General features: G+C 37.0%; 2 protein-coding genes across 3 annotated transcripts; one reads left to right on the plus strand and one right to left on the minus strand.

The window, feature by feature from the left end:
- The first annotated feature begins 898 nt into the window (after positions 1-898).
- Positions 899-26,061, plus strand: slc5a10 (solute carrier family 5 member 10). Its single transcript, XM_084400228.1, has 15 exons — positions 899-1,018; positions 1,538-1,609; positions 4,033-4,137; positions 5,226-5,285; positions 5,520-5,624; positions 6,652-6,757; positions 7,969-8,049; positions 9,347-9,552; positions 11,956-12,091; positions 19,433-19,540; positions 19,684-19,834; positions 20,315-20,483; positions 22,252-22,467; positions 23,653-23,743; positions 25,118-26,061. The coding sequence occupies exons 1-15, from the start codon at positions 908-910 to the stop codon at positions 25,312-25,314; spliced, it is 1,914 nt and encodes a 637-aa protein (XP_084256354.1). The 5' UTR covers positions 899-907; the 3' UTR covers positions 25,315-26,061.
- Positions 9,198-19,008, minus strand: fam83gb (family with sequence similarity 83 member Gb). 2 transcript variants are annotated; one of them, XR_014626281.1, is made up of 6 exons: positions 17,688-19,008; positions 16,472-16,639; positions 16,241-16,365; positions 13,213-14,425; positions 12,062-12,129; positions 9,198-11,800 (listed from the first exon to the last, which is right to left on the minus strand). XR_014626281.1 is itself a non-coding variant. In XM_084400211.1 (5 exons), exons 1-5 carry the CDS (start codon positions 18,144-18,146, stop codon positions 11,318-11,320), a joined length of 2,448 nt encoding a protein of 815 aa, XP_084256337.1. In that variant the 5' UTR covers positions 18,147-18,992; the 3' UTR covers positions 9,198-11,317. The 2 variants fall into 2 exon arrangements, 1 of the variants encoding a protein (XP_084256337.1); XM_084400211.1 differs by lacking the exon at positions 12,062-12,129 and having other exon boundaries at positions 17,688-18,992.
- Positions 26,062-27,051: the final 990 nt, after the last annotated feature.

The following is a 27,051-nucleotide window of genomic DNA, read 5'->3' on the forward strand; positions in this document are numbered from 1 at the left end:
AATAAAAAACATGCATTTTAAATTGCAATAACATTTGACTATCACTGTTTTACTGTCAAATGAATACTGCCTTGGTGAGCAAAAGAGCAAAATCTTATCCGCCATACACTTTTCAAAGCATTAAAGATACTGTGAAAAAAAAATTGTATCAATATAATAAATAACTCAATGAGAGACAAAAAGTCACGGGAACCATTTACACTGCCATCATTTAAAACTGCCAAGGCCAAAATAAAATGACATACTAGAACAAAATACTCTGGAAAACAGAAGTCAGAGGTTTTTTTTTTTTTTACTAATTAACTTTATCATGGGTCAATTGTGGTGCATTTTCAAAGAAATTAGATTGCAAATACTCCTGCCACACTGGCAAATAAAGTACTGCTAATGTGAACAGTGACCCCAAACACTAAAGGTATACTTATGTCCATGTGTAAGATTGATGCTGACGGTTAGTGCATGTGTGTGTGTTAATGGCTAGCACCAGTGGGTGTTTAAGTAAATGATTCACTTTGTTAAGTGTGTCTAGGGATGTTTTTTAGACTCTGACAGTCACATTAGGTTAGTTAGATCACACGTCTAAATGCTCTGATTATACGTCTAAGCGTGTGTGTGTGTGTGTGTGTGTGTGTGTGTGTGTGTGTGTGTGTGTAGCCATTGGTGTTTGTCTCTATGTGCAGGTGCATGTGTAAGTCTCTGAAACCCAAACAAGCAGCAGGGTTTGTGTGTCTTCACGGATGTGTTTCATCTGCCTTGTTGTTTTCATGTAGGTGCAAGTTTGCTTCATTAAACTGATGTGTTTAATGATCAATTCACACACAGAGCCGGCTGACCGGAACGCCTTGTGTCTTTCTAGCCTCTTTGCCTTGTGGTCTTAGTCTGTGTGTAGTGTGTGTGAAGGCAGGACATGGCGTCTAACTCTACCACTAAATTTTTGGCCCTTTCCCAGTCTTTCAGCGTATCTGATATCATTGTAATTGGAGCGTATTTTTTATTGAACGTCGCAGTTGGAATATGGGTGAGATATATTTGTGTATCGCATGTGTGTGTATTAGTTGTATCAAACATTATATATTTTTTCTGTTGTCACCGTGTTTTTACACTCTTAGGAAAAAAGGTTCAATGGGGTTGAATACTTTTGCAGAAAAAGGTTATACATACGGAGAAATGTATTAAATGATTGCATAATACTTTAATGTTTAAGGGATTATTTAATTTTTGTATTTTAGTGATAAAGTATGTTGTTTCATTCATTTTTTTGTTAAATGATTAATTAATTAAACTAAATGCATAAAATGATCCTATGATGGGAACCCCTAAAAGGTTCTATGAAGTGCAGAATCCTTTAAGATTCTATAATAGAACCTTTTTTCTAAGAGTGATATTTAAAAAAAATAGATCACAATTGTGTTTAAGAACATGTGGATGTAAACTGTGGATTTAGAAAGGAATCTTTTTTTAAAACGTTACTTTATTCTAACATCAGTGGGAAATACAACGTTCAAATACAAATTTCGTATAAACTATTGTGTTTCAGTCATCTTGCAGAGTGAGTCGAAACACACTAAGTGGATATTTCCTGGCTGGCAGAGACATGGCTTGGTGGCCGGTGAGTGATAATTAATGTAAACTGAACCAATTGAAGCCATATAAGCATACATTTACTTTAATTTATATTGTTTAAGCCTTATGAGGAGATAAATTACAAATAATACTTAGTTTAGTTGTGGGTTTTTTTTGTTTTTTTTACTTTACAACCTAAAAATAAACTACTTTAAGTAGTAGAGTAATAAACTACAGAGGTTGATGTGATAAAAGTGATCAAGGCAAACGTTTTATAGACAATGCTGAATAAAGTTGTTTCTTTTTTTAATAAGTACAGAGTAAAATAACATGGACATGAAACTACTTATTTTCAACATCCAGATTTTAGGTCAGCATTTATATACAGTGGTGTCCAAAAGTCAAACCGCAAAACCAAAGTTAAATCTATAAATAAGCCCAAAAAATCCAATTTAAAATAGTTTGCTCTAATGTACAATTATGATCCTTCAGAAATCATATACGTTTACACGACAACGATGTAGCCTACTAAAAACTGAATACTGCGTTTTTCATGTAGGCTACAGACGACAATGTTGTCAAACCGATCTCCGTTCACACGGATCCACTAAAACAACTAAAAACACTATCATGCATGTTGTTGATGTCATGTCACTTTGTAAAGAAACACTACGCCTACTCACTTATAGACTGAACACGTAATACACATGCGCATGACGTCGCACAAATTCACGGTTTTGTAGTTTAGAGACAATAACAGTATCGGTTTCAAAAACTTGCACTTTGAATCCCGGTTTCAAAAGTTTGTGTTTTCAGGTCCCCAAAACGCTGTTGTTATGTGAATTAACGGCAAAAACGCTTGAAAAGTTTTCCGTTTTTAGTTGAAATTGGTGTCGTATAAACAGCCCTAATATGCTGATTTACATGACACCGTTTTCAAATGATGTTTTATTAACAAGGTTCGGGAGGAGCAGGTGCAGATAATTAACCCAATTAGCACAAGTGGAAATCAATCAGTAATCAACTCAGGACAAGATAAATAACAGCAGAACCCACCTCTGTTTCTTGACAGTTTATCAGCATCCCACTTCCACCCCATCTCTTCACTTCTAGTTCCATCTACTCAACGGGGGGAGTACAACGGGGGTTCGAGCAGAAATTCCGAGCTCGGAGCCCTCCACCCGGACAGCACGCCAAATACGCATAACCTTTACCGTAATAATTATATGTAGATGTGAACTCATGAACTAAAAACAGAAAACCTTTTAAGGATTTAGGCCGTTCATTTACACAACAGCGGCTTTTTGGGGACCTGAAAACGCAAACTTTTGAAAACTGTTTTCAAAGTGCAAGTTATTGTCTCTGTGTAAACTACAGAAACTTGAATTTGTGAAAACAGTGTCATCATGCGCATGCATAAGATGTGTTCAGTCTATAAGCATAATGTTTCTTTACAAAGTGACATCGCCAACTACTGGCCTGACAGGATAATACAGTGTGTTTTAGTCGTTTTCGCGGATCCTTTGTGAACAGATATAGTTTTGACAAAGTTGTCTGTATATGCAAAAACGCAAACGTTGTTGAGTAAACATGCCTTTATTGTTATGCTGCTTAATATTTTTGTGGAAACACTACCATTCAAAAATGTAAAAAAAAAAAATTAGGGTAAGAAATTAATACTTTAATTCAGCAAGGACGCATTAAATTGATCAAATTACAGTAAAGACATCTATAAAGTTCCATTTAATACATTTATAAGGCTAAGTTCATGCAGCTGGAAAGTCAAGCAAAAGATGGACACACCAAATATATATTAATGAACCTTTTGCTCATATTATTTTGTATAATTTATAATAAAAAAGACTCCAAATAAAGCATTTTAACTAGTGGTTTGAGACATCTGGACCTCTCTGTAATAAGAGAAGGCTTATATTTTAGGTGCTCTGTTTCATTTTCTTTTGCAGTGGCTTTAATTAGTCCTGCATAGTGACAAATAAATGTGTACAATTCCATGTACCATCGCAATTAAAATGAGGTCACAAAAAAATGAGGTCTTACAAATTTAGCCCTGTATATAATTATTATACATATGACATATGTAGGCTAGTAATTATACATGAATTTCACATTGCTTTTCACAATACATATTATGAAAAGCAGCTTCACAGAAAATGTGTCCAAGTTATGTATTTCAGAAATGTATGTACAAATCACACAGTTAGCTGATAATGTATTAATTTAAACCATTTATTAATTTAAGGCAGAAACAATGAGCTCATTCAAGTAATGAATACATGTTTGTTAACAATTAATAATAATTCAAAAAGAAATGTACGCAGCATGACACTGCCTAACATGTCTTGTCAGCGATCTTGCAAATACTGAGTGTGAAGCTGATTGTAGTAAATCAAGTTGTTTTACGTCGTCTGTCCTGAGAATGGCACTAATATGCAGTATGAATGTGTGCAGATTGGTGCATCTCTGTTTGCCAGCAGTGAGGGTTCAGGACTGTTCATCGGTCTGGCTGGGACAGGAGCAGCAGGAGGGATCGCTGTTGCTGGATTTGAATGGAATGTGAGAGACATCATTTTTTTTTACTCCAAACAAATGCAAAATATGTATTAGTCATAATTCGTTATTAATCATTACTTTAACACGAAAAAATCTAGCAGTTCATATAAATGCACCAGCATTCGATCAGCACTAGGGGGAGAAAAAGACCAGATTCTGTCTTAAAACTACATTATTTATGGGTGCTGAAAATTCAGTTGCACTTTATTTTACAGTACGTGTACTTACAGCGTCCTTACCTAAGAAAATACTGGGTAATAAGGTAACTACAGTGGTTAAGGTTAGGTTTAGGGGTAGGTTCACGGTTAGTAGCGAGTTATTACCCCCGTTATTGTAATCAATTGTAATAAGTACATCATATATATGGGTAACAGGGCTGTGAAATAAAGTGCTACCGAAAATATAATTCTTGTTTTTTGTCTAGAATGTCAGTAAAAAATATAGTATCTTAAGGCTTAAGTAGTTTGTCTTTTTATTTGTACATGTTGTCTAAATTTATAGAGGCGTATATGTGAAATGTGAAATAAATAAAACCTCATGCATGACTAAACTCCCCAAAAATTTAGACTTAAATTGCACAAAGTTATAGTTCACCCATTCATCATTATTTATTCACCTTCATGTCGTTTCAAACCTGTATAACTTACTTTCAAAGAAGATATTTTAAAACATGTCTGTTTTTTGTTGTTTTTTCTCCATACAATGAAACACAATGATGTCCAGTGTCATACTGGACCCCATTAACTTTTCATGTTATGCATGTAAACAGTTGAAATATTATTCAGTATATCTTCTTTTGTGTTTTCTGGAAGAAAGAAAGTCATACAGGTTTGGAATGACATGAGGATGACAAACGAGTGAACTATTCCTTTAAGCTGTTTGAACGTCATTAGATTGATGACAAAATATACATTTAGATGCGTCTTAATTTTCAAAATACCTTTTAGGGCCACTGTATATTCAATGCAAACACAATGTAATATCTCATGCAGTTTTGCTCCTCAAGTAAAATGATCTTGTTGTAAAATGAGATGTTTAAATGTGTTTTACTGGAAAATAAATTGTGCACTAACTCTTTCTTTCTTTATTAGGCAACTTATGTCCTGTTGGCTCTTGCCTGGGTCTTTGTCCCAGTTTATGTGTCTTCTGGGGTGAGTTTTAGACGTACACTGACTCACTGTTCATACTGATGTTCTAGCTGAGCTATACAGTCCTATGTGAATTAATAATTCAGAACTTATGTTTAATACTGCCACGTGTTATAGACTCACAATCTCTTTCTCTCACACACAAACTCACCACATGTTCTACTTTCCCAGATTTGCTTATTAATTTGCTTAGATCATGCCATGCCCTTCTGCTCTTCCTCTCACTCTCTCTCTCAGATTGTCACAATGCCAGAGTATCTGGGTCGGCGGTTTGGAGGAGAGCGAATTCGAACGTACTTGTCAGTTCTCAGTTTGATGCTGTCTGTGTTTACCAAGATCTCAGTGAGCATGAAAACACATACATTCACTCATGTTTTTTGCTGTCTCATTCACACAAAGCTAAAAGTCAAACATTAATCTACAAAGGCTTCATTAATTCGGTCCTGTATTGCTGTGCTGGCATGTTTCTGCACCCAAGGAATTTAAAGTTGTGAAAGAGAATGTAGTTGAGCTGTTTCAACATCTGTTTTTCACTGCAGGCATATAAAAACACTCACACCCTGCCCGTGCTTCCTTGTTGGCTTGCTAATAAACCATTAATGCTAGGTATCAAACTTTGGCACAAAATGTACCACTTTATTTACAAAATATTAATCTCCAACACGCGTTCAACAACGTCTGCTCTCGCATGTGCCGTGGTGGTGCTCTCGTGAATGTGCTGTTTTTTGGTGCAAACAAAGCTCTCGCGTTGCTTCATAACACTGAGGTTAAACCACTGGGTGACATGTAGCTGGCAAGGTAGTTGCGTAGGCTGTCAATGGAGGGACAGAAATCTCTCAGATTGAATTAAAAAGATTTCATTTGTGTTGTGAAGATGGACAAATGTCTTACGGGTTTGAAACAACATGAGTCCGAGTAATTAATGCCAGAGTTTTCCTTTTTGGGTGAACTAACCCTTTAATGTATATGTTAACGACTGTCTTTACTTTATTAACAAGAGTAAACAGAGTTGATACTCAAATGCAGTATAACTGTAAAAAAAAGGTTGCTGCCTTATATTTTTAAGTAATCAACCTGGATGTTTAAGTCATTCCAACTTAAATTGCATTAAACTTAAACTTATTTTAAAAATGAGAATCTTATATAACTTATTAAAAAGTAAAAAATTGCTTAACCAAAGAGTATAGTATATAGATATATTAGATATATAGAGTATATTACCTTATTTTGATGAGTTAAAGCAATGTCAAAACATATGTTGCCATAACTTATTGATTATATCATTTTTTAAAGTGATGAAAACACTTCACAATTAAGTCTCCTATATCTACGAGCAACCTAAAATCTTCAAATCCTGTATGGTTTGCAGACGGATCTGTACTCTGGAGCTCTGTTTGTCCAGGTTTGTTTGGGCTGGAATCTCTACCTCTCCACTGTCCTCATGCTGGTCGTCACTGCCCTCTACACTATCGCAGGTTTGTATTTCCGTTCAAAGGTTTGGGGTCATTAAGATTGTTTTGTGTGTTTCAAAAGAAGTCTCTTATGCCCACCAAAGCTGCATTATTTGATGAACATGAATTAAAAACAATAGTTTTGTGAAATATTATTAAAATGACTGTTTTCTATTTGAATATATTTGAAAATGTAATTTATTCCTGTGATGTCAAATTTCCAGCATCATCCGTCTTCAGTGTCACATGATCCTTCAGAAATCATTCTAATATGCTGATTTACTGCTCAAGATTCTTATCATTATCAGTGTTGAAAACAGTTGAGCTTAATGTTATCTTTAAGAGACAGTGATACTTTTTTCAGGATTCTTTGAGAGAGAGTTCAAAAGAAATGCGTTTATTTGAAATAGAAAGTTTTGGGGGGGAACTTAACTGTCTTTCTAATGCAAACATGAGAATGGTAGTCTATTTGTGTATTAGGCATCACAAACTAACAATGAACAATACTTCGAGAGCATTTATTAATCTAGGTTAATGTTAATTTCTGCATTACTAATAGGCTACATTGTGTATAGGCTACTACTCAAGTATAAATTAACATTTGTTCATAATACATGAATCAACAATGAACAATAGTATATTTATAACTTCGCATCAACCTAGATTAATAAATTATCATTGTTCATGATGCTTATTGTGTAAAGTGGTACCACTACATGTTTCAGTAGTGAGCAGTTGCCACAATTCCAACAATCAGCAGTTTAGCGTGACAAAACAGCTTAAGATGTCACACCGTTGTCACAGTATTAAAGAAGATTCCTCTTCAACTGCAATGTTGTACAACTGGATAGAGTGGCATAATGGTTAAATGGTTCAGGGTTGGTAACAGGAATGTCGCTGGTTTGAGTTGTTGACAGTGCAAACCTCGAGCGAGGTACTTAACCACAGTATTACTGTCAATTGCTTGGATAAAAGCTTCTACTAAATGATTACTTGTTTGAACTTTCTCACAGAAGCCCAGTGGTTCAGTAACAGTTAATTTCTGCAGCAGTAATTATAGTCTACATGACTGATTCCAGCATAATTGCATAATGACTTTAATCCGCTGCTCTGCTGTCACTGTATTTACTCCTCTGTCTACAAGTGCTGATTCAGACTTGACCCCGATGACTCATATCATATTAAACCATCATGAGAGAATTGAGCAATACCCGCTTAGTCCTCTGTTTCTCCAGGTGGCTTGGCTGCTGTAATCTACACCGACACTCTTCAGACCTTTGTCATGATCATTGGAGCAGTCATCCTCACCATTACAGGTCGGTCAGTCTCAGGCTTCTTCTTTTATTCTCTTCTGGCAGGGATTTAATGTCAGCTGTCACTAGGGAAGTAAGAACATCTTGTGAAAGTGCCACTGCTGAAAACAGATGGCAGCTGTAAGAGAACAGCTATGGCAGACACATTTTTCATGGTTATATGTGGTTTTTAACCATGCATTCCATGTACAGATATATCACATGTTCAGCATATAAATGCAGATACCTAAATGCAGATAAAAATCAGTTTTAGCTTGACTTATCTGTGGTTGTCTGCTGGTATGATGAAAATAATAAAATAAGTAATAGTAAAAATGTTAGATATAGTGAAATTTGGTTCAATTGTTTATCTACTATTATACATTTTCCAGATAGCCTAAAATAAATAAGGAAATTAAAAATTATATTTGCATTAATGCATAAAATTTAGCACCGTTGATTATTCTTAAAATGCATAAAAATGTTAATATTCACCAAACGTGAATATTTAGTGCAAACAAGAGCTTTAATAAAAAGCAACATTCCAACACTCTTAAAAATAAAGGTTCGAAAAGAGGGTTTCTTCAGTGATGCCATTGAATATACATTTTGGGTTTCCTGAAGAACCCTGCACTTTTTTTTTTCTTATTGTGAACGTGAAGAACATTTAATAATCTAAAGATCTCCTTTTTCACTATAAATAACCTTTAGTGCAATGGAAAGGTTCCTAATGGAACCATCAATGCCAATACAGAACCTTTTATTTTGAAGAGTTCACTTTCACCTTATGATGGAATTTGCCTTTCCTCAGTGAAAGTGAAAACACTACACGATGCTGCACAGTAACAGGCAAAAATATCAACATATTTGGTGTAATGTGGAGCAGATTTCACTGTGGCCGTCACAGGCAACAAACGAAATGTCCCGTAACTCGACACAGCTGTTCAGAATGAACAAAAACGCACCTCACATTTTTGTCAAAGAGAGAGGTTTTATCGCATCATGTCCGGATAGGACACATTGAAACACTTTAAAACCTGCATTGCTGGTTTGCATGGGGATGTGGTAAATCCCATGACTGTATTTAACCACTTACAGAAAACCATCTGTAAAGTTTTTACCGAAAAGTAAATGAAAAATGCACGCACACACACAAGTCTAAACAAGTTAAAGAAATTTAAATAATACTTTTAATTGTATTCAATTCAAAATATACATTGTATTTTGGACAATACTACAAAGATACATTTTTATGCCAAATCTCTACATTTTACCCAAAAGAGTAGTAGATTTAGCTGATATGTATTTACGTACGTTACAGCATTCAATAAAATTGGAGGCTACAATAACCTGGAGAGCGTGTATTTGAAAGCGGTGCCATCCAAGATCATCCCAAACACAACATGTCACTTGCCCAGGCCTGATGCCATGCACCTGTTCAGAGACCCTGTTCACGGAGACCTACCCTGGCCAGGCATGACACTGGGATTAACCATTCTTGCAACATGGTACTGGTGCACTGATCAGGTATGCTTAAACACACACTTACTCTCAAAAATAGATAATAAGTCTACCCTGGTTCTCACACAATGTAATAGGGCCTCATGTAGAGGACAGTATTGCAAATGTAAATTGCATTGTGACCTTAAGATACTGTATTTGATGTATCACTTGTTTGCCACAAAGACTGCAATTTTAGAGATGAAGGTTAAAATCTACCAAGCCTGAAATGGACCTAAGTCAGGGTAGGGTAGACCCATCTAATTTGACGCAATGAAAACGAGACTGTGAGAGATTCGCGTCAAATTAAGTACAACTACCCTGACTAAAGCCTACATTGACTCTTGCGTCACTGAAAACATCCCCAAATGATTCAAGTATATCCTTACAGAAATTGTAGGAATCAGTGTGTGCTGACTAGCATCTTTAAAACACCTTGCTTTTTAAGCTTTATTTATTTAAAAACATAAGCACAATGGTTGAGACAATTTAGAAGACTGTCTTTGTACTAATTAAAGTTGTAACACGTTCCTTCTTTAAAGTATAGTGCACATAACATCTTTAAAAAGCATTTTATTTCCAAACCTCCTTGGAAGGCAAAAAAAAAAAAAGAAATTCCATCAGAAGACAAATTATTAAATTCCTAGAAATACTGTCAAGAGTTGGAATCCCTTCAAGGCCCAATAAATGTTGTTTTGGTCTGAGTCTTATTACAGTAGGTCCTCTGGTTGGGGGCTCCTCAAATCTTAAAAGTCTTGTTTTGGGTCTTAGCTAAGGTCCTCAGCCGTGACCACTGTTCAACACCTCACAAAGTGGCTCAGTATCTGAGATGAATGCTGCAATAAATTCAGCATTTTCTGATTAAGAAATGGACAGGTCTTGGTCTGGATGTTGCAGGGATTGGCCTTGACTCCAACTCAAAAGCTGAAGGCTTGTTCACACCAACACAAATGTTTGGCATGAAAATATGGTCAAATATCTATATGCACATTTTTTTTTTTTTTTCAGACGAAATGTAAAAACCTGTAGATGGGCTGAAAGAAAATACAAACCTACTTCTGAAAGTAGGTGGCGCTTATGGAAATCCCCAGGTTTATAATCTGTTTCTAAGCAAAATAGTCTTTTAGATTTGTGTGTACCACAAAGTCGTAGTTGTATGTAACAGCAGCAACTCTGGGCATGTGACCTAATGCGCAAACCTTTTAACCTTATTTGTAAAAAATTGCATTGACAGCAAGCTAATGTTTAAATCGATGTGAAAAGATGCATTAAAAGCCATTAACTAAAATTCAAATGTTTATCACAACAATTTTTTTGCACAAAACATCTGTCCTGGTGTGAACAGGCCTTGATCTCCTCTGATAAAACCAGGGACAACTGCAGAATATTAGTGTGTGCGTTTTAAAATATAACCCACTTTCAGTCTGTACTCTAACAAACTTTCAACGTCCTTTTCCCACAATCTGAGACACCAATTAGCCAACAATAGAGGTGAATGTGAAATTGCCAACACCATGGTCATAAATCCACCACCAAATTCCCTTCCACTAGTTCAGATTACTCAAAGGCACATCAATAAAGAGTAAGGCTTTATGCAGAAAGTGCTCCTTGCCACGGTCCAGAAAATGTCAGTGTTTGTGTGCCACTGTAACACTCATGTTAGCTTAGATCCAGTTGAACTCCAGTTGAAAAGCCTTTATCAGTGGAGACTGGTGGCTACATCAATACACATTCATGCCTTTGTACTCAATACAAAGTTGTGTTTTACGGGAAGAAAGCCACTACAAATCAGTTACTTTTCACTTTGACTATGTGTCAACAATTTATCCCCCAAAGCAAAACCAGACGTGTTCACTGGAACCTTCACCCTGAGGTGTTTGAAACTGGCGAGTTTAGATAAAGAGATTCCTAATGGCGTGCGAGTCTCGACCCGTCTACGAGGAGACGGAGACTTTGTTTGAGAGGCCCGTTGAGCGGGGGAAAGAGATTGAGAGTGTATGAGGCGCTGAGCGGGTGATTGGCTTGTTCGCAGTCCTTCTATCGTATAGGCGGGGCTTTGTCTCCTGGGGGACCGACCTGAACGGTTTAGGTTTTGCTGGCCTGCTCCACTTGAGGAGAGTTCATGGCCTTGCATCTTCCCCTGCCAGTACCTGTGGCCCCCGATCACATGGCCGCTGCTTTTAGGGGGTCTATGGAACACTCCAGGTTTTGCAATCACCACTTTGGCTCGGCCATAGCCGTCTCGAAGAGGCGACCTGGAGACCATCTGGTAAAGCTGAAAGGGAGGAAGGTATACGTGAAAAAGAAAAATGATAAACAGCCTTCAGGCATAATTTCAAATGGTTCGACATAAACTATAAACTGTTCTAATGAATTTTTCAAAAAGAATTCAGTAAATACAAAATAATAATGTTGGTTGATCATTGGCAGGTAATCGTGCAGAGATCTCTGTCAGCAAAGAATATGAGTCACGCCAAAGGGGCGTCCATCTTTGCCAGCTATCTCAAGATGCTTCCCATGATCTTCATCATCCTACCTGGCATGATCAGCAGGGCACTCTACCCAGGTACTACACACACGCTCCAGCTGCTGTATCCGCTAGAGCTGCAAAAATTCAGTGCTATGTCATCTTCTGTGCAAGCTTTGTCACCTTTTAAGACTACCTAAAGAAAATCAGGTAACCAGCTTATGGTGGTCAATTTGGTTTTTGGTACATGGTAGCTGGTTTGTTGCTGGTCCAAGGTGGACTACTAGACCTAACCAAGCTTGACCAAGTTGTACTACACTATTCTAAACCAGCTAGAAACCAGCTACAACCTTAAGCAGGATAGTTTTATGCCCCCCAAAATGCTTTTGGTTTCAAAATATATTTACATCATACTTAATGGACGAATTTTATTAGAAACTTTTATTGGAATATTATTGGAAATAGTTTAGTATAGAATCAATGGCATTAGGCAAATATTTGTAAGAACTATGTGATAAAAGTAGGGATGTCTGTATATTGGGAAATTATTATTTTCATGTTATGGTTGATAAAAAATAAATAGCAATATTATTAAAATTTATTTAATAAACTTTGCAACAAGTTTATTAAGGCATCACTAAGTTAAAACATACAGTATGAAAAATACATATTAACTTGAGATTTGCTAAAGAATACCAGTACTTGAGTTTTTAAAGATTACCTTTAAGTGAGCAGAATCTAAATGTATTTAATTTCGTAATGGGGAAAAAAGGAGCATGAGCAAGTTTATCCAATAATGGCCTATATAATATATATTATCCAATAATATATATATTATATTATACACACACACACACACACACACACACACACACACACACTCACACTACTACTTCTTTCATGGGGAAATCCCACCAAAATGGGGATCTGACAAACCCTAATAACATTCTGTTTTCCTGTTCTCATCTGATATGCAACTTCATTTACATTTACCCTCCTCCCATCCACTACCCCTATATATGCGTTTTAGCACTTATAGCAGGTTAAGGCATGCAGGAAATATCAACATCGGCACACCCTTGTGCGTTCCATAACGCAAATGCCTGGCTTCTTTTCATCTATTTGAGACACTCCCAAGTTTAATGACTGGTAGAGTGGAGAGCCAAATCTGATAAAAAGCACTTTCACATTCAGACACACTAAATCAAAGTCCTACCTACCTTTGTTTTGTTTCTGTTCTGCGCGTTCAGTAGATTCCTCTCGGCAGTGCTTTGCAGATCCAGCTCAACGTCATCCGATCTCAAGTCCAGCATGGACTGAGAGAAGCGGGCCATCACGTTAAGCGCATTAGGGCTGTGTTCTCCAACACGACCGGAACCCGTTAACCTTCCGTTAGGGAGTTTGTCACTGCTATCGGAATCAGTACATTCATAGTATTCATCTGACATTGTGGAATTTTCATCTTTATCCTTTAATGAATGTGCACAGGTCACAGCGGTGCTAATGGCGTCGTTGTCTTGAGCATCTGTGTGTGCATCCATCGTCTGGATTTCCTCCTTTCTGACTAAAGTGACCTCTGCGTCTTCAGAGCCTTCAGGCATATTAACCACCAATTGAATAGTGCGTGGCTTGGGAACAGGCAGATCTGAAGCCTGTTGGACCTCTGGTGGTTCATGGTTGGGCTCCTGCTCTTGTGGAGGAAGGTTGGGTTTGGGGTCTTGTTGCTGGATTGGAGAGCTTGGCGAATCAGGTGTATTGGCTGGTGTCTCTTGAAGGGCATTACTAGATTCAGTCTCCGGCTGAAGCTGGGCGCGTGATTGACCTTTTGCATCTACAGCAACTGTTTTAGACAACTGTGCTGTTGTAGAACGAAGAGTTGCCTTATCTGGTAGCGGTTCCTCAGGTGGGCCAGTGAAAGGGTCTTTAAAGCGGATCGCTTGAGATGTTTCAAACATTTGCGAGCGCATTAAATGCACTGGTGCTGGCTTGTTTGTGTCACGAATATTAATATACCCAATAACATCACTGGATGGGTCTGGCTCGGGCCAGATGGGCAAGTAGAGAATGAGATCTGCCTTTGGCAAGCCTACAAGTCCTGGGTGCATTTGCAACTCCTTTTGAGGCTTGGGAATCTGGACCAGAGGATTGTTCTTGGCACTAGCTTTGTCTGAAGAGGATTTGCTTGTTGTATCTACATTGACCAATGCATATTTGGGGTTAATTAGTTTTCTTGCAACAGCTGCGGAAACAGGGGGAGGAACGACAACTGGGGTAGGGTCAGGCTCCGGAAGTTCCACCAAAGGAATCTTGGTGAGGTTGACCCCAAGAGAGTTCAGGTACAGTTCGCGAAACTCCTTGTCAAAAATTTCAACTGACTGCCCAGTCATGACTGTAATGATGTTGCGGTCCAAACGAGAAGCTGTCCACGTAAAACTGAAATATGAAAATGCCAGAAGTCAGAAACAAAAACAAAGTGGACAAACAAATAATACATGCACAGAATAGAAGCACATAAATTGACATTTAAACGAGCAACTCAAAATATCTTAAAGAATGTTACCACCAGTGTTAAAGGGTTAGTTCACCCAAAAATGAAAATTCTGTCAGTAATTACTCACCCTCATGTTGTTCCAACCATGTAAGTCTTTCGTTCATCTTCGGAACACAAATTAAGATATTTTTGATGAAATCTGACAGAATTTTGACTCCTCCATAGGCTTCCAGTGTGACCGAAACTCACCGGCCCAGAATAGTTATTAAAACATCGTTAAAATAGTCCAAGTAACTACAGTGGCACTACATTAAGTTTATCATGCGACGAGAATACTTTTTGTGCGGAAAAACAAACAAAAATAACGACTTTATTCCACTTTTCATTTCCTTCTCTCTGGGCCTCGTAGTGTGTTTGCGCTGCGCGTCTGTGTTGCACGTCATCACGCAACACACACATGACTGGCGTCGGCCAATAGTGAGCCTACGTGGTGACGTGTAACACAGACGCGCTGCGCAAAAACACTACGCAAACCAACTAGAGGTCCAGAGAGAAGGAAATGAATAGTGGAATAAAGTCGTTATTTTTGTTTGTTTTTGCGCACAAAAAGTATTCTCGTCGCTTGATATACTTAAGATTGAGCCACTGGAGTCACTTGGACTATATTAACGATCTCTTTAATAACTTTTCTGGGCCAGCAAGTTTCGGTCACACTGGAAGCCTATGGAGGAGTGAAACATGGCTCAGATGTCATCAAAAATATATTAATTTGTGTTCCGAAGATGAACGAAGGTCTTACGCGGTTGGAACAACATGAGGGTGAGTAATTACTGACAGAATTTTAATTTTTGGGTGAACTAACCCTTTAAGGGGTAACTACCTAATAGCAACATTATGTTGTCCAATTCTGTGACAGTACAGTAGCTCACTACAGTAGCTTTCCTGGTCTTGATTTATCTGTTCACACTTCCCCTTTTTGTATTCTGGTATTTCCTACCATGTGATTGGTTTATCAGGGTTGTCTTGTGACTTTATTATTGTTTGGCTAGATAATTGTTTTTATTGTTTTATATTAATTTTCTAGTTTGATTGTTTTGTTACCCCCTTGTATATTTATACCCTCTAATTTGCATACAGTTTTTACTAGCATGCTTGCTATTTATCTGTACTTCATCCTACAGGCACACAGACCAGTTTCTGACGCATTCTGACACAATGTGATTGGCTTGTATTTAGGAAACACAGCTTGCAGGGCTTGACATTAACACCCACCTAATAGCCACTTTGGCAGGTTGAATTTTATAATATATACATCGTTCAATTGTTGTCTTTTAAAAAGACATCTGAAATAATAAACTAAGTGTAATGTAGTGTTGTCAAAAATAGCGATTTTTCCATACATAGATACTGAATTGTACGTAATTTTACCCATTCCCGCAGATGTTGTGCTCACACCCAAAGTGCGCGCACATAAAGTATATTGGCTATATAAAACAGTATAATGGGTCCGTGCATCAGGTCTTAAAGTGACAACAGCCTAATATATCGGCTGTCAAATTATGAGATAATATATTAAAAATATCTCAATGGCGGTTTTTCCCCATGGTATCGATGTCAAATTGTGGCCAGTCAAAATGCTGAGTGGCTAGTCGTCACTTTGTAAAATCACTAGCCACAGTGGCTGGTGAGAAAAAAAGTTTATGTCAAGGCCTGTGTATATACATACACACATTAAAATTCACACATACAGTACAAACCTGTATGATCCGGACACACAACGGTCTCCATCCACCAACATGAATTTCTGACTCAATGAGCCACGCACCTTCTGAGCCGAGCGTGTGTAGAATTCGCAACCACCGATGCTTCGCACCCTCAGATGCTAAAAAAAACAAAACAAATTAAATTGTTTTTCATACACAAACTACATCTTTTATGATATTAAGGACTTGAAACAGTCTACAAAACAGAAAGCGTCTTCAACTCACATTGAGGTGCCCTTTGTGCATGTTGGCTCTCTCACACATAAATAGGAAGTCCTGTACAGCAGCATGATCTATAATAATGTATATAGCCACTTTCTTTTTAAATCCAATCTCTATTAGATCCTTAAAAATGTCAACGTCTGTGAAAACATCCATTACCACGGCTATCATCTGCAAACACACACAGTAAATGTATAGATGTTAGTTAGACAGTTCAACCCAGACAGCATAAAAATCATTTTGAATTCTTTCTCAGTGTGCATACTATACAGGCCATATTCCAATTACAGTTCTATTGTTAGTAAGGAGTATGTTCTCTTTATTAAGAATACAACATGATGTAGTAGACACAAAACAAGTCCTACACACCCAAAGTCGGTTGTACTCTACCTACATCTCATTTTAAGCACTCATTGTGACAAATGTCTTTGGATAAAGGGATCTATTTGAATGAGCATTTCAGTGTGTGCGGTAAAGAGAGAGGGGGAGGAAGAGAATTTGTGCCGGTATGTGTCATGGGCCGAAGATCTGGGTTCAAGCTTTAGCAAGTTCTAACAAGAAAAATGAGTCAGTTGGAAACCAGTAGTGATTGTGAAACGTGATGGATATTTGGACATTCAACATTTTTAGTTTTATTGCTGAACTCAATTAATAACGGACAATTACATTTTAAAAACAGGTTATCTTTTTTAAAAATTAATTAGATTGAAGGAGAAGAGTTGTGTTGAATAGTGTGTTGACAAAAACATAACAGCTTTTTTTTCTTATTAGTAATTATACAATAGTTCTATATTCGCATTACCCCATCACCTGTTGTCATTGATTATTATTGCTCTTCATAGCCATGATTAAAATGATAGCAAATGCAAGATGAGTATTAAGAATTATAGACAAATAATGAAAAATATTAATAATGAGAGGGGTACAAGTAGGTAACTTAAGCTCAAAATGTTTTCAAACACCGTTTCAGAGTGTGCAACGGTAACCATAGCAACTTATGCATAGCATGCTTGCTTAAGCATTTTCCTTTATTATCAATAGAGCGACATATCGCTAAATTAAGTGAACACTAGCTGTCATTTTACACATCACACATGCATAACATAAATCTCTTGTAGTTAAGATCAGTCACTGACTAATCTAACTGTTAGACAAAGGGTCTGCAGTGAGGCGGACTGACCATACAAGCGTGCTTTTCAAGTTTCTCTAGTTTACCCACCTTCTGTGCTTGCGCGATGGCTTTCCTCACCACCTCTTTTATATGCGACTGTCCGTCCAACGGCGGTTGCGTGTACACATTGACGCGCGTGATTCCGCGGTAAGAAGTGGATTCGGGCCATCCGAGATCCAGGTTCGGTATGGAGATATCGGAGCGGTCCGGCCAATACTGCAGAGACACCGCAATGTCCTCTCCCTCCGTCGTACCATTTGGTTTTTGATGCTCAGAACCGGGCTTATAATCTTCTATTTTCCGACGGAGCAACTCGAGCTCGGTTTCCGACAGGAAAGGACGCAGCTCGTGCTCTTTCACGTATGCGTCAAAAGCGTCACGTCCTTTCGTAGCAAGCGCCTCGAGCGCTAGCCGCTGATCCTCACTGTAGAGAAACTCCGGTTTAGATTCATTTAGACGCCAGTTCACATGATTGTTATCAAGACACTGAACTTGAGAGAGCGCCATCGTTTCCACACACAATCCGAATTATATGATAGAAACCGGTTCCTTTTTCTCTTCTTCTCGTTAAGGATTTTAATAAGTTAAGTCCCACTAAAACTCCTCTTAAAAGTCTTCTCAAAGTTTTTCTTCCTCGGTTAACGGCTAGAAAAATTCCATTCGTGATCGTGGTAAAGCGTTTCCATGGTAAAGTGGCGATTCAATCGATTTTGTTGGTGTCAATTAAAGTGGATAAAAGCTATAACTTAAGCACCAAAAACTAAAAGCTCGTTTATTCATTCAAATAAAAGCTATGTTGTTTCCTAAAGATATAAACGATTCCTCAGATGTTATTTGAGCATATTTCCCCGAGCAGAGTCTTAGTTCAGTAGCAGCTATAGCCTACAGGACGCAGCTGACCGCGGAGCCGGAGATCATCTTTCAGTTTTACCGACAGGTAGACTAGAACAAAGCATCTCCAGAGGCTCTGGTGATTAGAACACACCTCAGTCACCTGACCGGGAGGGGCACAAACACACACACATATGCACACACAAGCGCAACAGACTTAAGCCAAACCGGCGAGATCCGCGTTTATCTTCCACCAAAGCATAAACCTTGAATATCAGCAAGAAAAACAACGATAAAACAAAAGTGTCCGGTTGTTCAACAAAGCTTTCACAGTTTCTTCCACGTTCCGTCTCCCGGTTTAAATAATGTCCCGAGTTTGTTGTCCATTAAGTCCTGTGGGGCTTTTGTGTGACTTTGCCCTACTTCTGTGGAGCTAGAAAGAGGAAGAAGCCAGACGTCGGGCAGCATGAGCACCGATGACGCGGCGTGCTCGTGCTGGCCGAATAGACTGTCGTGTCGAGTCAACAGTTACGTGGGTTTTGGGCGGGGTGTCCGGGAAAAAATAAGAACAGGAAACGGAGGAAAGTGAAACAGACACTTCCTATTTTCCCCTGACTTTGTAACAAAGTAGTGGTTGTAGGCAGACACTTAAACGGGCAGCCGGGGCTAGTTGTCACACGGGGAAGCTGCCTCAAGAAATGAATCTCAGTAGCCTAACTAAAGTTTGGAGTAAAAAGTCCAGTTCCACAACTGTGCGTTTTGTCTATAAATATATATATATATATATGAGGATATATCAAACATTATGTATCCCTTACTATTCAAATAGTTGATTATAGTTTATAGTTATCCTTTTCCATTATTTGTGGTTTCATGAATGTTTTGTTTCGTAATTGTACCTTAGGCTATAGAACATTTATTTTAAATAGGACTGTTTATTTATGTACATGTTCCTTTTTCAGACACAGTGGCTTGCGTGGACCCTGAAGAGTGTGTAAAGGTGTGTGGTGCAGAGGTGGGATGTTCCAACCTTGCTTATCCAAAACTGGTCATCGAGCTCATGCCCAGTGGTAATCAGGATCAGGATTTTGTTTTCCAAATTGTGTATATTATATGTTTGAACTGTTAACATGACTTTAGCAAATGTGAATAAAACCCATGTCACAATCTTTTAGCCCTAAAAATCAAGTAATTGTAAGTGTGTGTGTTCCAGGACTCCGGGGGTTAATGATAGCTGTAATGATGGCTGCTTTGATGTCATCACTGACCTCCATCTTTAACAGTAGCAGTACCCTCTTCACCATGGACATCTGGAAGAAGTATCGAAGAGGGGCGAGCGAGAAGGAGCTGCTGCTGGTTGGCAGGTGTCTATGTGTGCTTATGTGTGTGTGTTTGCATTTCATGCGTGGAATGTGTCACCCATTTAAAACCATCGATCATTGTGACATGCTTAAAGGTTACATGTTTTCCAAGTTCCAACATCTTTTTATGCAAAAGCAATTACACTGAAGAATGTAAGAATGATTTATATCTTCAGAAATGCAATGCATAACCGCAGGAAGAACTAGAAATCAAGGAGTGGATTAATCATTTAGATTAGCTCATATTTATGCCCTGTCATTAGGTTGAGATCATTTTAAATAAAAAAATAAAACCGCAAATTCTTATTTATATAACTAGAAGATGGAAGATAACTAGTAGCTGAATAATAGAAATTAATTATGCAAATATTACTCCCATAGGTCCCATAGGATTTGGATGTTGCAGAACTCAACTTTATCATATCAAGAAATGTTGCTGAAGCTGAAGATGATCATAAAATGTATGCCAATTTGTTTTCTCAGGATAGTGACGGTTATTCTGGTGGTGATTAGCGTGGTTTGGATCCCAATTCTTCAGAGCGCTAACAGCGGTCAGCTGTATGTTTACATCCAGTCAGTGACCAGCTTTCTGGCCCCTCCGGTTACTGCCATTTTTGTAATGGCTGTTTTCTGGAAAAGAACCAATGAAGCGGTAATGCACACACAAAAGATTACAATAAACACTGTCCGAGGACTATGTACATATTGACATACTGACATTACCAGTCACATGCATTCGAAGAAACCACTTCTCTCTCGTGAAGAAGGAATGTCTTGCTATTTTATTGCATCGGATTAGTCAGGGTGTGTGTATTTGTCTGAAAAACACACAAAGAGTGTATACATGTCTGAATGACAGCAAAAGAGAGCTTTCACTTTTAAGTGATTTCCAACTTTCACTTGTAAGTGATTGAGATGAATAGATATCCGTATTTTCTGGAAAATAAGTCACACCTTAATATAAGTCGTTATATTGTTGTGTTGTTGACTCATTGTAAAGTGTGCTTTTGAGAAGCAAAAATCATTGATAATTCCCACATCTATGAGCTGCATATTACATTCAGTACAAAATTTCCATTTGTGTATGAGTGGTCCTCTGTCCTGTTTGTTAGTATAATAATGTTATGGTGGAAAAATTTAAACTGTTTGCAATAGATAGATAGATAGATAGATAGATAGATAGATAGATAGATAGATAGATATTGTTAACAAACCAGTGTGACGTGTTTTCTTGAGGTCTTTACCGGTGATAAACAAGGATATATTCATAGAACAGGAGTAACATTGTGTGAGAGTCAATAAGATACAGAAAAAGGAAAAAAAGGCCTCGTGATTCTTTCATTTGATTCTATGAAAAAACCCTTATCCCAATGTGTTTTGACAAATATGCTTAGAATAAATGTTTTGCGGTGTACTAGGCTGATTATCTTGGATGTTTCACAAAGTAGAACAAAATACTGTTTTTCATATTAGAGTGCATTAGTGCTAAAATTCAGTGCTCATATTGTCTTAGCAAAAGATTAGCTGTAAACCAGGCAGTTTAGCAAAATAATGAAAACCTGTTTAACACATCTTTTCAGGGCTTTAACACTGGGAGGGTGGGATTTCAGAATTCCTGTGTGTTTTTACCCTGAAGGGTCTTTTACTGGAAAGTTATCCCCGTCCCCCACAGCAAAAAGGAAATACCCATTTTAGCTAGCGAGATTTACAAGTGTAGTTGCTCTGAAAATATTTTTCTGCATTGAGAACATTAGTTTAACGTTTTAGGGCGTTATTTTGAAAGCTAAAGTTGCCCCGAGAAGATTGCCTTAAGAAACCAAAACTCGCCAGATGACATTCATAGGGGTTAGAAAAAAATTGTTACAGTAGAACACATTTGTGTAAGCGCATCCGTGTAAGTCAATGATACAAAATGTACAAGAATAAAACCAGTTTTACTTACATAATTATTATAAAATCTACTGTCTTTACACTCAAGGCATCTTTGTCAAAACACATATCAGACACCCCTCACTGATAGATAGATAGACAGACAGACAGACAGACAGATAGATAGATAGATAGATCTATAGACAGACAGACAGACAATCAGATAGACAGATAGATAGACAGATAGACAACTCTCACTGAAATATGACAACATTTCACTGGAATTTTCACACTTGTCAAGGGATCTTCACACTGCACTCCACCCTTAAGTACCCTAAATAAGCAAATAAGAGCCTGTCATGTCAGGATTCTCGGCTCAGAGTTCATTCAGTTGACATTTTTCAGATACCTGAAATAAATAAGGGTTTTAAAACAAACAGTTAGTTTAACAGTCTCCCACGCTCATATAGCATGTTGAGAAAAAGGACCACCGATGTGTGTACGTAGAGCAGCAGAGCTGAATGTGTGTTTGTTTGGTATTGTGTTTGCAGGGAGCATTCTGGGGCCTGATGGTGGGTCTAGTGGTGGGCTTGACACGGATGGTCCTTGAGTTTGTGTTCCCTCCCCCCCGCTGTGGAGTGTTTGACCCTGCTCCCTCTGTCCTGAGGAGTGTACACTACCTACACTTTGCCATCATACTGTGCGCCCTCACTGCTATTGTTGTGGCTGTGATCAGTCTGCTGACCCCTCCACCCAATGAGGAACAGGTAATAGTCTCTCTTGAAAAATGTTTTCATAGATTTTAAGTTTTACACCCATAATAAAATCAGAATTCCTATTAGCACCAAAACTTGAAGCCAGTCCAAATGGATCCTACTGGAAAAGTTCTTATATGATTCCAAAATAGAACACATAGTTACCAATTATTGGGACAGAATTAGAAGAAATGAATGAATATTAAAATAATGAAAGGATTTGTTCTCCTTTTCTGGTCTCCTTTAACTGTCCAGTCTCAAGAAGTTGGCTTTGTTCACAATGGCATACCATTCATTTTTTGAGGTTGGAAAGATTTTTTTATGTTTTTGAAATAAGTCTCATATGCTCACCATTGCTGCATTTATTTGACAAGAAAATTAAGTAAAAACAGTAATATTGTAAAATATTACTACAATTTCAAATAACTAACATAAAATGTAAGTTATTCCTGTGATGTTTATTAGTGTCACATGATCCTTCAGAAATCATTCTAATATGCTGATTTGCTGCTCAAGAAACATTTCTTATTAATATCAATGTTGAAAACAGTTGTGCTGTTTAATATATTTGTTGAAACCATTATACAATCCTTTTTATTTTCAACATTCTTTGATGAATAGAAAGTTCAAAACTCATTTGTTTCTAACATCATAAATGTCTTTCTGTCACTTTTGATCAATTTGATGTGTCAGTATTCATATATTTTAAAAAAATCACACAGACCCCAAACTTTTGAAATGTAGTGTACATTCTGCAGTATGTGAAACAGCATTATGCAAACAGTAGTGTGCTACTGTACATTCATTGTTGTCACATGGCCTCATTACATGCATGTTTATTTACGCAATTGGCATACCAGTACAGATATAAAAATGGTTCTTTTGCACATTTAATACAATTTTGTATTAGATAAAAGATCTTAAAATCATAACTGATATTACTTTCAGTTCCTTTGTCATACTGGAAAGTGCATTCCATTACAGGATTCCTGCATTACTGGAAACAGAATTATATATACATTAAATGTACTGTGCCTAATATACTGCAGAAATAATAAGAGTAGTATGGTAGTACGCTGTTCTAAACATAGCTTATACAAGATACATTTTGATGTCTTTTATCAAGTATTTTAATAAGATCCAGTAGTATTTTTGCAGCATGTCATATAGACTGGCTTGTGTTTGATTTTGTTTCAGATACATAATCTTACCTGGTGGACTCTCCACGACAGCACTGAGAGAGAAATACCTCTACAGAAAGTAACTACACTCAGCCGCAGGACAGATGGTACGAAACACACACACACACACACACACACACACACACACACACACACACACACATTGGGTTTTCATGTTTTATGGAGACATTCGATTGACATAATGATTTTTATACAAAGTGTATATTCTATCCCCTTACACTAACCCTACCCCTAAACCCATCGCAGAAAACTTTCTGCATTTTTTACATTTTCAAAAAACACTTAGTATGATTTATAAGCTGTTTTCCTCATTGGGACCAAAAAATGGAAATGGATTTTTGATATTGCCATCTTTGAGGGGAAATGTTGACCCCATACTGTAGGGTTTACCAGGACCACAAACACACACGTACATACAGTACGTACGTTTGTTTGACTATATTAGTGAGGACATATCATAGACTTCAATTGTTTTTATATAATTTCTGATATAAACCCGAACCCTTCAGAAACCTGTGCAAAATATTAGATTCGAATATAAACATGATTTGGCAAATTTCTAAGCCTTTTAAACTAGTGAGGTTCATTTTTGAGTAGTGGGGAGATTTTTGACAATCACAAGTTTAGATAAACCTGAACACACAAACTAATCCTGCTTCCTGAGGCAGAATGGAGGTGTGAGAGGAGTTTACAGGATGATCGATCTCATGAGGTTTGTTGCGGTCTATTCATCAGGGTGTGGTGGTGTTCTACATTTATGTATCAGTTGACAAAACAAAAGAGTCTTATATGTGTGAGAACACACACAAGGAACTGAGAAAAATACCAATAGTGATTTTCTTGGTTTGGAATGCAAGTAAGCTCACTGCATAAAGTGGATTATGTTACCAAGCACAACATTTGAAAACTGTAAGGCAGATTAAGGTTATATGCAATCATGCAATATGTCATTTCATTCAGTTATAAAGCCTTTTAAGCATAAGGATGTCCATGGATTTTTAAATTGTACCATGATAATACCTTGGTATTCTTTCAAGAACCTTAGAATATCATGTCAAGTCACCTTTATACAATATAGATTCTTTCAAAGCAGCATCACAGTAATAAACAGGAAAAGCAATCAAAAATGCACACTTCAACAAATATGACACAAATTAAAATTCTGTTCATTAAAGTTCATCAATTTTGAAATTCAGCTACAAGCAGCTCTACAGCAGAAGAATAGTATCATTTCACAGCTTGAGTCAGTTCAATGTTAATTCAGTGTTGATTCGTCAATTATGAAACAAAGTCGATTCAGCTATAAAGTAAAAATCCTTTAAAGCTGCCATGTAAATCCCAAAGTTTATGAATATGGTAATCTTTAAACATCAAAGCACCATGGTATTACCATCTGATACTATCACTGTACCGCTCCTTTGGCAGTTAATTTCACAGCCAACATTTTTGTTTCAATCTAGGCTGTGAGTCTGTGCGCAGGGGTAAGTGTGTGCGCACCGCTGGGTTCTGTAGTCCCCGACCTGGCCGAATTGTGTCCGGGAATTCATCTCCGGTCATTCACAGCATCAGAGAAGATCCCTTCTGGTCTCGCTTCTGCTGCGTCAATGCCATCATTCTCGTGTGCATTAACATCTTCCTCTATGCTTACTATGCGTAACATACTCAAGCTAGCAGTCACGCACATCAGTTTTTTGTCATTATAATGTAAGTGCATCACCTAGATGACTGACTAAACCTTTGGGATTTTATTTGTTACATATCCATGTTAAAATTACAATTAAATTTAGATCAGAATGACTGCAAAACAATGCAATAGCTGAATTAAGATCATCATCACAAAGAACAGTTTTTTTTTAAATATATATATATACAAATGACTTATTAATAGTTGTTCAGTTACCTTTTCACATAATGCATATATGTTAAACAATTGTACATTTACCTTTGAGAATAGTGGAAAAAAATAAGTTACCATGAGTTTTCTCACAGTGCATGTTGCAAGGCAATATGCTATGCATAAAGTAAGATCTTATGTTTGATAAATATGTTCACATTAACTGAGACAAAAAAAAAAAAAAAACTCATTACTAGATACTCCCAAAGAAGTGGGTGTAAGTTTAACTGCAGTATTTCTTCTTTGAAATAAATGAACCGTGATTAAACTGTAATGATCTGTACAGCACATCGATGACTGGGTAATTTGTGTCTAAATAATTATTTCAACAATAGAGTGAGACTAGCAATATAATATATGGTTGTAAGAACAGTTTGTAAATGATTTTAAGAACAGAAAATCAGTTAAAAATGGGTTACATGAAACATTAACTTGAATATTTGTGACTGTCCATATTTAACTTTTTTGTTTTCTCGTAATTTATATTGTTTTATTGTTAATACGCAAATGAAAAATTGATACATTAAAATCATGAAGCAATGTGTAAACCAAGTGTGTTGGGTTTGGAGTGTTTGTGTGGGAATGAACCATAGACGTACAGATGGATGGATAGATGATCTAATTTAAGGGTTTAATGCTCCTTTATAGAATATAAATGTGAACGGCAAGAACAAATAATACATTTAGTAGATAAAAGTTTATTTTTTTCCCTTGAGTTGAAAGGTCATAGAGACAATATCTGCTCATTAAATACATCCTTACATTTTTTACGCAATATTACACCTGATTGCTGTATTTCTACAAAACGTATACAGTTAAAATGTCTATCATGTATTGAATGCGTGCAGGCAATTTATAGGTGTAAATACGAGTCAGCAGTTTGGCTGACTCATATTTTATCACAGTACATCAGACCGTTAACATTGCACCAAAGCTTGATAATACTGTATCTACTATTTTGCATATCAATGAACAGCAGTTGCAGCTTAAAGAGAAAAATAACTGTTTAACCTTTTATTTCACACATCATACATGCCAATGTAAATGAAATTACATTGCTTGTAATAAATAAACTGATCAGTAGAGAAAGAATTACTTAAATTATGGTCACACAATAATATTATTGCTTATTTTGATGGTCATCACGTTAACAGCATAGAATCCCAAATGTTTTCACATGGCATGGGTGGATCCAACGTTTGTTTTCCATTGGAACATCAGTCAGAGGTCTTCCTGAACAGACATATGACTGAAAACAATCAAATAACCCTCTCTTCTCTAATAAGAAGTACAGAAATACTTCTTTTACAGTTTTATAATCATCTCCAGTGGCCTATTTAACAACATAAATTCCTTTTTGTTAGTTTTGTCCATGATTTGTTAAATTATGGTATTTGAAATTAAATTAGAGTTTTTTTTACATAGTTACTAGTGGTCTTAGCTAAAATATTTAAGCACTACAGTAAAAAAAAAAAAAAAAAAAATGAATCTATTATTTAT

This window comes from Rutilus rutilus, assembly GCF_951802725.1.
Source record: "Rutilus rutilus genome assembly, chromosome: 2".
Classification (NCBI taxonomy): domain Eukaryota; kingdom Metazoa; phylum Chordata; class Actinopteri; order Cypriniformes; family Leuciscidae; genus Rutilus; species Rutilus rutilus.

Coding starts and splice junctions, on each gene's coding strand:
- slc5a10 (XM_084400228.1), top strand. CDS start 908: ATGGCGTCTAACTCTACCACTAAATTTTTGGCCCTTTCCCAGTCTTTC. Junction 1,610..4,032: donor GAGACATGGCTTGGTGGCCG/GTGAGTGATAAT, acceptor GAATGTGTGCAG/ATTGGTGCATCTCTGTTTGC. Junction 22,468..23,652: donor CTCCACCCAATGAGGAACAG/GTAATAGTCTCT, acceptor ATTTTGTTTCAG/ATACATAATCTTACCTGGTG.
- fam83gb (XM_084400211.1), bottom strand. CDS start 18,146: ATGGCGCTCTCTCAAGTTCAGTGTCTTGATAACAATCATGTGAACTGG. Junction 14,426..16,240: donor TGTGTGTCCGGATCATACAG/GTTTGTACTGTA, acceptor TTCATATTTCAG/TTTTACGTGGACAGCTTCTC. Junction 11,801..13,212: donor AGAACAGAAACAAAACAAAG/GTAGGTAGGACT, acceptor CCTCCCTTTCAG/CTTTACCAGATGGTCTCCAG.